Source organism: Pongo abelii, chromosome 8, assembly GCF_028885655.2.
Source record: "Pongo abelii isolate AG06213 chromosome 8, NHGRI_mPonAbe1-v2.0_pri, whole genome shotgun sequence".
Classification (NCBI taxonomy): domain Eukaryota; kingdom Metazoa; phylum Chordata; class Mammalia; order Primates; family Hominidae; genus Pongo; species Pongo abelii.
This window is the reverse complement of record NC_071993.2, coordinates 99649666-99664124: the sequence shown is the minus strand read 5'-3', so window position 1 is coordinate 99664124 and position 14459 is coordinate 99649666. Positions and strand designations below refer to the sequence as shown.

Below are 14459 nucleotides of genomic sequence, written 5' to 3'. Positions count from 1 at the left end.
GTACTCACTCTCTGAGTCTACTTGGTTTATAGTTATATCTACCTAATTCATATATGAATGTGCTAGATTTATTGCCATTCTAAATTTTGAATCAATAAACAATTTTAACAAAAATAATTTTTCGTTCTTTCAAACTGTCTCCCAAAATTTTATAATTTCTATTGGTAAGTCTAATCAAGTTCCTGTAAACAAACACACACATATTTATATGCTAGAACCAGCAAGAGCGAACATTAGAAAATTAGTAAATTTCTCATTCTCCCACATCCAGTAAGAGTATACCTTAGTGCTCTATATATAGATAATGACACATCATTGTAAGAGAGTTCAGGGCAAAGGCAAAATAAATAAATAAATAAAATAAAATTTGTTTAAAAGTAAAAAGGAGAGGGGGGGGTTAGCTCAGTCATCCCTTCCAAAAGCTTAACACAATAAAATGTCTAATTCTGGCAAAATTTAATGCAACTCAGACAGAGGTACAGATGCAAAATCATTTTTAAAAGAAGAAATGGCTGGGCACAGTGGCTCATGTCTGTAATCCCAGCACTTTGGGAGGCTTAGGTGGGTGGATCACAAGGTCAGGAGTTCCAGACCAGCCTGGCCAATATGGTGAAACCCTGTCTCTACTAAAAATACAAAAATTAGCCAGGCGTGGTGATGCACACCTGTATCCCAGCTACTCGGGAGGCTGAGGCAGGAGAATCACTTGAACCCGGGAAGCAGAGGTTGCAGTGAGCCAAGATTGCGCCACTGCACTCCAGTCTGGGCAACAGGGAAAGACTCCCATCTCAAAAAAAAAAAAAAAAAAAAAAAAAAAAAAAAAAAAGAGCTGACTTTAACCTTCATGTGAACAGAGAACAAATATGGCTTATGCCACACTAAAGATTTTACTTACATATTTTAATTTTAGCAACTGGGAATGTATAAAAATACTGTATGTGTCTCAAAAATATAGCTAAAAAAATTTTAAGTATCAAACACATTTTCTATCTTCATTATATCAACTCTTGAAAACCAAAGTTTTCAAAGTTTAAATATGAGTTAATTTGCTGTAACTGATTATAAATTGGCTTTAGGGAATTTAAACAAAGTATCTTGCAGAGATACTTTCTTGAATTGTGTGTTTAGGGCTCCACCTAGTGGTAGTAAAATAAATACAAAAAGAAAGATAAGACATTAAAATGTTAAAATTGGTTCACTGGAAATTAATGCTTTTATCATCAAATCAAATGTCTTAACTGAGAAACTAAGGCCACTTTAATTTTTTGGAAAGATGCTATATTCTGTAAATAAATGACTTAGTAATCATATTCCAGAGTATTTTTTTTAAGGAAAAGTTCCCTTTCTGATGAAAAACCAACATTCACGATGTATTATTGTGAAAAAAACTCATCACTGGCAACATATTATATATTTTTTGTTAAAAAGCATGTAATATCCTTACACTATTTTGGGTATCTTTTTAATTCACTGCAATCTTCATTGTAAAGAATAAATCCATTACAACTGTGAAGAAAATAAAATGTATTTACTCTTTTTTACTAAAATAATGTCTACACTTTGAGGAAAATCTGATATAATCTCAAAGTATCTAATTCTAATGTCCCGAAATTACTTATATTTGCTAGAATAGTATAGTTTCTTTTCTAGACAAAATAAAAATGGCTTTTCTCTGTCCCAGAATGCTTTGTTCACTAACAGAATAGATATACTGGTTGCATAACCATAGAAGAGCATGGCCAGGGGTTACATCTGCATAGTGTATAATGTGAGAAAGTACCTAGAGCAATTGCCATTAAAATGCTAGTCAGTGGCTGACTTTCTCATGTATTTTACTAAATGTCAATCAACTGCTTTTAAGAAAAAACAAAAACTAGCAAGAAAATGGACTTGCAAATACTGGAAAACTAGAAGCAGAAATATTGTTCAGGAATCCCTGGGCATTGACACTGCTTGTGTCAACTGACACCTTTTGGTGTCAAAGCTTTCTACAAACCTTTATCAGAAAACAAAACTTTAGGCCAGGCACAGTGGCTCAATCCTGTAATCCCAGCACTTTGGGAGGCCAAGGCAGGTGAATCACTTGAGGTCAGGAGTTTGAGACCGGCCTGGCCAACATGGTGAAACCCTGTTTCTACCAAAAATACAAAAAAATTAGCCAGTTGTGGTAGCACACACCTGTAGTCCCAGCTATTCGGGAGGCTGAGGAAAGAGAATCACTTAAACCCAGGGGGCAGAGGCTGCAGTGAGCCAAGATCACACCACTGCACTCCAGCCTGGGCAACAGAGCAAGACTCCATCTCAAAAAGAAAAGAAAAGAAAAGAAAAAAACAAAAAGAAAACAAAACTTAACTCTTTTACCCCTGACAAAATACTATCAGTTACTTCTGACTTCCTTTAATGCTTTTTAATGTCATTTTATACCTTTTCAAACACTAACCTACTTTCTGCCAGTTTCTCAAATGATACATTAGCCTTAAGTTTGCATTTCTATCAATAAAAAATTGCTTTCACACTCTTCTGCGCATTCTTTATTCTTCCAGTATAGGCATTTTTACTATTATTTCACCAGTTCTTCAAATGGCATATCAAGCTTAATTTCTAGTATATCAATCTCAATTTTATATTTCTCATTATTAATAATTAAACTTTGGTATTTCATATTAGTAAGAGTACATATGATACTTCTTTAGCAATTTCATATTTATAGTGAATTCTTTTCAGATTCTAGCTACTAATCTCATTGACTAGTACTGAAAACTTTGGTATTTCATATTAGTAAGAGTACATATGATACTTCTTTAGCAATTTCATATTTATACTGAATTCTTTTCAGATTCTAGGTGCTAATCTTATTGACTAGTACTGAAATTTTAGTTACTAACTATAAACTATATTTTTCTGAATATTAAATATATAAGACAATTAACCATGTTATAATTACCAGCTTTTGACAAACTAAACATTCTTTAAAATGCTGCTATAAAGACAGTTTTTAAAGCAAACACAAAAAAACAATAGAAATTACCAAAAGCTATTAAAATCATCCTATCCAATACACATCACTTGCTGTCAATCTCAAAATGATTTCAAAATATAGAATTTGGATATATCAGTAAATGTGGTAAATTCACCAAATTCTCCTGCAACAAATTAGTTCACAATTGATTTAAAGCCAAGATTTGAAAACATTTATTTAAACAGAAGCACATGAATTGTTACAGTTCTTTCAGAATAGGACATACATAGGCCCCAATTATGAAAGGGCAGTTATATAGCAAATAGTAAGCTTTCTGAGATGCAGAACGTTGCCCTACATTGCCCACATAAAGTTATCAGCAGTTTTCTGTGCCTCCCGTATGGATCCTGGAAAGTAGGAGAAGCTTCACTGAGACACTCTATTTGTTCCCACCTGAGTGACCATGTTGTTTCTAGTAAATCTTTGTATTCTTTGTTATATAAATTGAGAATGTGATCTAATCTTTCAGTGGAGCAGCCTCTGCAATATCAATTTATAACCCACTTGAAAACCTGAAGTTAGAGTCAGAAGTGAGACTTGAAACATGGCAACTCTCTTCAGTAGCCTCCAGATATACTTAAGAAACCCAAAATTTCAGTAACGACCATGTGAGAAACAATGGGCTAAAATATCATTTAAAGATAGTAGATAAATTATCTTTGAGAGATGGGACCTTTTTTCATAAAGCCACATGATTTGGAATTATTTTCTTTTAAACAACAAATAGCAAAGACACCACCTCCCTATCTCTCTTTTTTTTTTTTTTTTTTTTTGAGACAGAGCCTCACTCATGTTGCCCAGGCTGGAGTATAGTGGCACGATCTTGGCTCACTGCAACCTCTGCCTCCCAGGTTCAAGCAATTCTCCTGCCTCAGCCTCCCAAATAGCTGGGATTACAGGCACCTGCCATCATGCCTGGCTATTTTTTGTATTTTTAGTAGAGATGGGGTTTCACCATGTTGACCAGGCTGGTCTCGAACTCCTGACCTCAGATGATCCACCTGCTTTGGCCTCCCAAAGTGCTGGGATTACAGCTGTGAGCCACTGTGCCTGACCACCACCTCCTTATCTTAAATGCACAAAAGGTTTGCTCAAAGTAGCCACTCAATCTTGGAATAAAAATATTTCTACTATAGTTAGTTAGCAATATGAAATATCAAGAAAAAAACCAATGTAAAAGTATCATATCCAGTACTCTTAACATTTTTCCAACCATTTTATCAAATACAGCAGACATGAATAACAACCTTCCCATAACATTTGCTGATTGTGTTAGTCTGTCCTCATGCTGCTAATAAAGACATACTCGAGACCTGGTAATTGATAAAGAAAAAGAGATTTAATGGACTCACAGTTCCACATGTCTTGGGAGGCCTCAGAGAACTTACAATCATGGCGGAAGAAGAGGCCAACATGTTCTTCTTCACATGGCAGCAGGGAGAAGAAGAATGAGAGCCAAGCAAAGAGGAAAGCCCCTTATAAAACCATCAGATCTCGTGAGAACTTACTATCAGGAGAACAGGATGGGAGAAACCACCCCCATGATTCAATATCTCCACCTGGTCCATCTCATGACAATTAGGGATTATGGGAACTACAATTTAAGAAGAGATTTGAGTGGGGACACAGCCAAACCATATCACTGATACTCTGCAATCCAGAAGCAAATCAGAAATACAACAGCTCCAAGGAAATAATAGGTAGGTCAAGAAAAAGGAAGATTCCTTCTACCAATATTAAGTATTGTGTAAGTGCATAAGCAATAGAAACTGAAAATGAAGTGCAGAAAACAGGCATATACACAGGCAACTTTAATACAGAGCACAATTATTCCTTAAATCATTAAACTTTATCTACACTGAATCTATTCTTCAGAGAGGCAAGAAAGTAAATGAAGTAGTATTATGACACAGGTCCAAAATTCTTTGCACATCTTACAATAAGAGGAAGGGTCTACACTCCCTTCCTTTAATCTGGGCAGGCTTGTGACTACTTTCACCAATGGAATATGACAGAAGTGACACTATGTGACTTCAAAGACTAGAAGAGGCCATGCAATATCTGCCTGCCTCCTTTAGACACTTAGTCTGGAGAAAGCCATCCACTATGTAAGAAATCTGACTATCCTAAAAATGACAAGCTGGACAGGCCACATGTAGCCACTCCCAAATGACAGCCACAGCAACTGCCAGCAATGTGGGCGAGCCATCTTGGCTGTCTAGTCCAGTCGAGACTTCAGATTACTTCAGCCCCAGCAGGTAGCTGACAGCAACCAATATCCATTTGACTACAACCACATAAGAGACCCCAACCTACAACTGCCCAGCCAAGTCTTTCCTGAATTCCTAAAAAAAACCAAAAAGTTTTCATGTAGAATACAAGTTACTTGGAAATTTGCATAAAATATTTAAAATAGTATTAAATCTAAAATCTTTCCCAGGATAATTCCTTTTTTCTCCAATTTTTTCCCTTTTGGCACTAGTCCTTTTTGGTGCTGTCCTAAACTTATTTTCTACCCCTGGATGCCCTTCCCCCTCCATATGCTTCAATACTAATTTTAAACTTCCTTCAAATTTCAGCTCAAGACAGTTCCTTAATGTTAATTTCATAAATAGCTATACTGGATAACCTTCCCATTACCAGAAATTTTCCCAGTTTTTTTTTAACATAAGGCTTATATTACACTATCTTTTATTAATATGTACATCAAATTTACTCTCCCACTACTTGGTGTATATTTTATCTTCTAAGTTCCTTGAGAACTGAAGGTGTCTTCTGTTTCTACATTCAATTCACAAGTGCTGTGAGGATATAAATTACAAATCTTAATAAAAAGAACAGGCTCACTAGAGGGCACCCTTTACCAAAAAGTAACCTCTAGAAATCCAAGTACAGTCGGCCCTCTGTATCTGGGGGTTCCGTATCCCTGGATTCAACCAGCCACAGATGGAAAACATTCAAGGAAAAAAAAAATGGGTGGTTGCGTCTATACTAAACATGTACGGACTTTTGTTCTTGCCATTATTCCCTATCCAAATACAGTAAACCACTATTTACATAGCATTTACATTGTTATTAAGTATTATACGTAATCTAGAGATGACAAAGTACATGGGAGGATGTGCATAGGTTATATGTAAATACTACACCATTTTATATAAGAGATTTCAACATCCATGGATTTTGGTATCCACACCGGTTCCCGGAAGCAAATCCCCACAAAAACTGGGATGACTGTATTTTCATTTAGCACCGCATCAAAATATGTTGTGAACCTCATACTCGACCTAATCAACAACTAAGTATTATGAAATAAAAATAAAAATAAGATTTCCCCATTTTTTGAAGTGGTTTTACCCTGTTACCTATTGCTTTAATATAACTGTTTTAAAAAAATAGTAGAACAGAATCATAAACAGCACAAAAATTATCTGGCAATTCCAGGCTCCTATGGGTAAGTATAAACAACACAGCACAGGATAAACTTTTATACATTACAGAGTGCCTGACATACAATAGGCATTCAAATATTGAAAGAACACATATAATAATTTTACTAAAGAACATCTTAAAATCAGTGTTTGAATTTGCAATAAATATATAAAAGTTACATATATTGAAAACTAATGGGAAATCAGTACTGATGGATAAGATCTATAAGGAATTGAATATCAATCAAATACAAACAAAAACATATTTTACTTGTCTTCTTCATCAGCATTAGAAAATCTACAAAGGATGATTTTTTATGATTGATTCATGTTAGATGTCATATATGAGGATAATACTGAAATTACTGAATGAAAAATAACCTAAAATTTCTAACAGACCTATGAGCATTTTTTTCTCTTTTAGAGACAGAGTCTCACTCTGTTTCCCAGGCTGGAGTGCAGTGGTGTGATCACAGCTCACTACAGGTTCAACCTCAGGCTCAAGTGATCCTCTCACCTGTCTCTCCAGTAGCTATGACCACAGGCGTGCACCACCATGCTCAGCTAATTTTTTTAAAATTCTGTAGAGATGCGGTCTCCCTACGTTGCCCAGGCTAGTCTCGAGGGGTCCTCCAGTCTCAGCCTTCCAAAGTGCTGGGATTACAGGTGTGAACAACCACAACTGGCTTCTATGAGCCTTTTAACCCACTTCTAAACTATATAATAACATTAGCATTTTATAGTGGGAAAACATTAAGCAAAGTTAATGCTTAAAAAGATAATTTTTGGCAGTCCTGGAAAAGACAACATTGTATAAAGTATATCCTGAGGTGGAAGCAACAACTTTACTAAACCGCAGAAAATTTTAAAAATGAAAGCCAGAAGCAAATATATTTAATTCTAACTTTGAAACAAAGAACCCCCTGAAATACATATATATTTTTAAAGACCTTTATTAACAAGTGGCCTCAGTTTGTTGATTTCTTTGGAAAAAAGTGATAAGCTCTTATTACAAATTAAAAATGAAGTTCTTAAAAATCTCAACTTGACTAGGTATAAAACAATTTTAAAACCTTTAAGGTATATTGAGAAAAACCTGGCTTAAAAAAACAACACATTTGTCATTGTTACAGGTAGATAGGCATGGGCAGGGCAGGAGAGGGCTCTCCACACCACCCACCAGAAATGTCAGGTGACAGTTTGACAATTATCGCATTGTCTCTCTAAAAATGATAATTTGGCACCCCCAGGAAGAAGCAACTTCCTGGGCATGCATGTGTGATAAGAGACAAAAATGGTAAAGTATGATCTTCCAGGGGCGCACTCCACCAAAAAAGGAAAGAAAACATCAGATGGGCACGCGTATCACTCCCTAAACACACTGCGTGTGCTCAATTCCAAAGGGTAAGGAGGGCACTGGGCATGCGGGAAGTCCACCCTAAGGGAAGACTCATGGGAAAGAGGGGAGCCTATAAAGTCCTAGGATCAAGATTAAGGTTCCTTTTTTTGCTGTCTTCTTTTGCCCTCTTTTCTGTCTTGGACCTTCATGTGCCTGCTTGGCATCACTACCCAAAAGAGATGTCCACAGGGACCTTTCTCGCCAAAGACAACCTAGAAAGAACTACAATGAAGAGGATAAGGAAAATCAAGTAGATGAGACTCAAGATCAGCAGTCACCTCGCCATCAGTACTGTAGCAACTCCAATTACTGATGCAGATGCTCAGAAAAACCTAAACCATAACATGGCAAACAAATAAAAGCAGTCAATCTACCAGCTAGAATTCACCCACTCCCAAGGCTGAGCAGGGCAAGGATGAATAAATGCCAGTTTACCATGTCTACCATCATCCAGTTTAATTATCCAACAAGAAGAAATGAATAGAAAATTCCAGCAATAGGAAATGGAACAAAAGGTTGGAGCTGAAGACCTTAAGTGCTTGCTTTTTGCCCACTGACCAGATAACTGGAACTATCTGCATTATCTATGCAACATGAGGTTTGTAGTATTTTTACCTGAAGACAAATCCTTTTTATAATGACAAAAATATATTTTTTAAAACTAAATAAGTAATATATATATTTAATTTGTTAAATGTTTTTCAAAAGACAAAGAATTTTGCCATATAAGTATATCCAGAAGTAGTATGGAGGAAAACAAAAACACAGTTAGTGATATAAGGCTGATCCCAACTCCCATCACTGACCCTGACCACACAGTCCACTTCTATTGGTCATTTCTCAGCTTTGCAGAAGAATCAGAAAGAAAACAAGAAGTTGAAAAGGGCAATTCCCACTCAAAAGCAGAATATAAATAACAAAACAAAAAATAAAAATCATCTTTTTCCATCTGTATTAGTGCTTTGCAATCCACAAAGCAATTTTGCATACATCACTGCATTTGGTATCAAGAACCTGGAGAAGTATAAAGGACAACTGGTTTTATATCTATCTCACAGATGAGGAAAATGAGGCTCAAAGAAGTTAAGGGATTTATTCAACACCATGTGGCTTCTAAAAGGCCAGAGCCAGGTAGACAATCCAAATCTTAGACTCATAAGTAATGTTGAAGGATATTACAGAAAAGGTAAAAGGAGATGACTGCACAAATCGTCATTCAGTAGCTGATATTATTTATGTTCAATGTCAGTAATACATTCATTGCTGATTTCCACAGTATCTTTCTGATTATTATGGCAATGCCTGTAGTAATTAATTCTCTTGAAATTAAGCTCCTGCACAATGAAGTGGGCAATACCAAAACATCAATACATACACTCCCTTACAAACCACAAAGGGTAAGTTTCCCGCCTTCCCATTCAGGGATGACAAAAACAAAAAACAAAAAATCATTACTCAGATTCTATTAGCCTTGCTCTATTAAACTAAAAAGAACCATCCCCTCTAGTAAGAGAGCCCTAAAAGCAAACTTGGTTTAAGTTCTTTTTTACCTCCGGAATGAATGAATGAGGATATGAATGAAAAGGGAAGGTAGGAAAGGATTGCATTGTTTTGTTTTTTTCCATCACTGAGAAATGAAAATGGGCATGCATAGGGTAAAAGTGTCAGTGATTTTTCTTACAGCCCCTATCTCCTAAGGAAAATGAACTGGAGATTGTTCTCACTTAAGCTACTGGATGCCTGTCTGGGAACTGCAGAGGAAGAAGGAACCTACATCACTTTACTGTAAGTTCTTTTCAAGATCTGAGCCTCCTCTGCCCTAGCACAGGTTGGACATACAGGACCCTCCCTTCCTGAGTGCAATTCTGATCACATTCTTTAAACCCTCTCTTTTTTTTAGGTTAAAATGTAATAATGTTTTGACACTGCAGCTTTCATTATCTGATACTCCAGGTTAAAAGGCAAAGCACGGTGATTAAAAGTGTAGGTTCTGGAGTCAAATGGCCTGCATCCACATCTAGCTCTACCAATTACTGAGTGCAGGGGGCAAATGACCTAATCTATCTATCCCTACCTCAATTTCCTCAGCTGCAAATGGGTATAACAATGGTACCTTATTTGCTTCTTGTTAAGATTAAATAACGCATTTAAGTGTTTAAAACATTGGCAATGTTCAATAGATGTTAGCTATTATAATTACCTACATGATTACTTTTATCTCCAGGAATGAAGATATTGACTAAGAAATTATTTTAGATTTAATATTATTTTTCATAAAATTTCACACAAAATGAGAACCACTTAAATGTGCAACATAAGGAAATAATTAAATAAGCTAAGATATATGTACTTTAAAATATTAATCAACCATAAAGAATTACCTTACAGAGAGCTTATAACATTATAATAGGCATTGTCAATACTAAATTCAAAAAGATGAACACACAAATACAGATATACTCACAGGACAAACTCAGAAATACACACACCAAATATAGAGTACTTTTGGTTATAAGGGTTTTAAGTGATTTTTATATGTACACATTTGTTCTGAAATTTTTTTAATGAATATTTACTATTTTTATAATCAAAAAAATTGTATTTTTATTTTGATAAAAAAGGGATGAAAATTTCTATACATTGTAGTTACTGCTTCACTTAAAAACTATTTAATAGTAATCATCATTTAATATGTTGAATAACATAACTTTGCTCAATAAATATTCAATATTTACTACATGTCCACTTTACATAGAAAAAACTCAAATTAATGTCAACAATGATTATCCTTTAGTGGGAATAAAAGTGATTTTTTTCTGCTCTCTATTCTTCTATATTTTTTAAGTTTTTCTATAAAGAAAGTTTGTGTTTTTCATTAATTCAGTCCAAAATGATTTACTAAGTCTGTTGTACTCATGGCATTCTGTTATGTAACACAGTAGGAACTCATGAGATATGTATGAAATCACAGGTCTCAGGTATGAAATCACAGGTCTCAGGGGCAATCTAATTAGGGCTATATTCAAAACATACTTATTCATACACAAAGACATACTTACAAACAACAAAATAATGCTGTGTAGCATTTTAAAAGTCCATGCTATAAGAATCCAGACATATAAAATATACGTGTGTGTGTATCCATGTAGAATGCAGTATTCTAAGATGCAAAAATTTCATGGAGGAAATAGGAGAATTCAATAATAGGTAATATTTGAATTGGCAGAGAAAGGAGGAGGAGGGTATTCAATCACGGGTAAAGACAGACAAGAAAGAACATGGCATTGTGCATAATTCAAACAGTTTAACTGATATGAAAGATATCTGTTGTTACTGGGAATTTCACTGTAATTCCCATACAGTGATTCTTAATCTTTATTTAGGCTGTGCCTGAGGACAGCATGACTCTCCTCTCTAATTATAATCAAAGTTATAGTTCTCCCTAGGAAAGTGCACAAACACAGCTATAATACCTACCTTCTCTCCGAGAACTGCTCAACCCGTTGACAAGGCTGGACAAGCTGCATAGCCTCTTTCAATCAAAATACACTGCAACAGGGGTGTACAATCTGATACACTCTCAGGAATTTTAAATTAACTGGAATTCAGATAGTCAGGTATGTGCCTGACTAACATATAAAAGCTATAGGTGGTCATCCTCCACCAAGTACAGAGAGAAGCAGAGAAAGTCAGACTTCACAAAAGGATGAAGACAAAGTCATCAAGGAGAAATAGAAAGAAAGATGGTTGTCCACTTCTTTGTTCCAGTCTTTCAAAAAGTTTGGCTGCCCTAAGATTTTTATAAAATACCTCAGTAACCTTCACCATTTATTTTTTCATTTTTTCTTAAGCTAACTCAAGTTGGTTTGATTACCCACAACTACAAATTTTTTTAAAATCCTGGACAAAGATGCTCACATGGGTGTGCATGTGTGGGGGCGCACACACACACACATTTCTTACAATTAAAAAAGGTTTACAGACACCTTCATCTGACTAGTACGTTAGAGCATATCTTCCCAAATGAATAAGTTATAGGAATACCACAATATTGATCATCTCAGCTCTCAATCTAATTTTCTGTTTGTGTCACAACATAAAGAATGCTGGGAAGCCCTACCACATAATAATCCAGAAATAAGGGTCAAGACATGGTTTACGTTACTAGACTCCTCATGAAAATAGCATGTCAAAGAGGTCACCAGGCTCATGATGATGATGATGATGATGATGATGATGATGATGATGATGATGATATGCCATATAAATTTTACAACTTTTAGTTTTTTCAAAACACCAACAATATTGTACCGCTAAGTAAAAAACTGAAGTTAAGGTAAGTACCCTAAAATACTGCTGCTTGGTATTCAAACCAATGCTATAGCCTGTAGCTACAGAATAACTGAGAGTTTCTAGCAACTAAAGAGGAAAAAGATGTATATACATAGAATCCAAATTTCTTTTCTCCTTTTTTCTTTTTTTTTTTTTTTCTGTGACATGGTCTTGCTCTGTCACCCAGGCTGAAGTGCAATGGTGCGATCCCAGCTCACTGCAACCTCTGCCTCCCCGGTTCAAGCAATTCTCCTGCCTCAGCCTCCCAAGTAGCTGGGATTACAAGCATGTACCAACACACCTGGCTAATTTTTTTTTATATTTTAGTAGAAATGGGGTTTCACCATGTTGGCCAGGCTGGTCTCAAACTCCTGACCTCAAGTGATCTGCCCACCTCAGCCTCCCAAAGTGCTGGTATTACAGGCATGAGCCACCGCGCCTGGCCCAGAATCCAATTTCTTTCACCACAGAATACTGAAAAATATTTCTTGTTTACATAAAACTCACGTTCTATGTGTTTTTCCATGAAATATTTCATCTAGTTTGCTATATGTGCTCGTAAAATGCTTTATAAAATAATGCCCAGATGCTTCCTCTTATTTGAAGACATTCTGTCAAAGAATTTTTAATGACAGAATTGATATACCTTAATATGTTTCTTAAAAGATACATTCATATCTTAAAGGATTATATGACCCTTCAAAGCATCAAGAGCAAGCAAAAGCACAAAAATGAAGAACGGTTTTCTGTATATTTCTGATGTTGAATTTTACTTGACTTGTTCTCACAAATAGTATCCTGTTTCCATGCACAGGAAAAAGTCTAGTGTCGTGTGTTAGTTAACATTGCTTCCTATAACTAGTGTTGACATTCTGTATTACTGACATTAATACTCACTGTAATTCTGAATAACAGCACAGCACACTGATGATCATTAATGAACATCCTCCATGGTGAAACCTGAATTCATAATCAGCCAGCACAGATTTGCAATAGACTTCCTCCTTCCTGTTTTTACATTCCTGACCAAAGAGGTATCTCTTCCTGTTGACTTTTGGGCATTTGGTAAAATGCAAAAAATGAGAGATGAAAACACCCACTATATTTAATTGTATTTGTCCTCTAGGATAAAATGAATTGTGAAAATAAATTTTAATTCAAAGTTTAAACAATTAAGTAGATTAATGAATGCAAATATAGATTGCTTTCCCAGAAAACTTCAGAAAATTAAACGAAAATATCAGACTGACTACAGCAGATCTAATGTGCACTTTGCGTAATAGCTTAAGAGATGAACTATATACTCAACCCAAGTCTTTTACAGGAATCTTAATCTACAGTTAAGAAGAAATTCACTGAAGGGCTGACTTCACAGCAAAACAAAAATACTACTACTCAATCATAGAAAACAAAACAGAAAATTAATTGAGCTTTACACTTATTATTTGTACATTTATAATTCACTTATGATTTACAATGCTAAAGACTATAAAGTCTACAAATATCTTTATTTTTCAAAATAAAGATGTAACATTAATATTTATATACCCAAAAATTCAAAACCAATCTCATCGAACAGAAACTACAGGAGATGCAAGAAGAAAGAGAAACAAGTTAATAAAAGGGGACTTTAACATATCTCTCTCAATCCAAGAATGATCAGGTGAAAAATAACATGAGGCTTTAGAAGATATAATGAACTTAATTAATAAGGCATGTATGTGTATAAAACTGTGAGGCCTAATAAAAAACCATACACTTTGAAGAGTACATAGAATACTCATGAAAACTAACCATATATTAAGCCACTAATAAAACCTCAATTAATTTGAAAGAATAGAATAAAAACAGATTGATCTAACTATAATGTAATAAAACTAGAAATCAGTAGCAAAATTTAACAAATAAAAAAGACTCTCCATACTTGGAAAGTTATAAAAAACACACAATATAAAAAAACTTTTGGACCAAAGGGGAAATAAATACAGCAGAATTGCTTTAAAAGAGCAATAAGGAAGATATATCAGAACATGTAGAATACACCTAGAGCAATCATCAGCGAAGAAGAACAGCATTAAATAATAACATCAATAAATGAATTATGTACAAAATGCAAAAAGCTAGGAAAAGAATAAAAGAAATGGAAAGAATCATTAAAAATAAAAGCAGAAAGGAATGAGTTAGAAAACAGAAAATGTATGGAACTACTAAACAGGTTTCTTAAAAAAATCAACAAAACAGGCAAACCACTAGTTAACCAAACAAAAGGGGAAAACAA

The 14459-nt window shown here is 34.9% G+C and overlaps 1 protein-coding gene across 7 annotated transcripts in view; it reads right to left on the bottom strand.

Moving 5' to 3' along the window:
• The window catches only part of EXOC6 (exocyst complex component 6), a 207717-nt gene that overhangs the window by 169480 nt on the left and 23778 nt on the right, over positions 1–14459 (bottom strand). The window contains exon 1 of one of the 7 annotated variants that reach the window (XM_054522649.2): positions 13079–13275. The exons of 5 other annotated variants lie outside the window; for them this stretch is intronic. In XM_054522649.2, the coding sequence (XP_054378624.2) occupies positions 13079–13116 (38 nt within the window). In that variant the 5' untranslated portion in view covers positions 13117–13275. Of the gene's footprint in view, positions 1–13078; positions 13276–14459 lie in introns of those variants that run through there. One more of the 7 variants, XM_063727666.1, reaches the window with a different exon arrangement.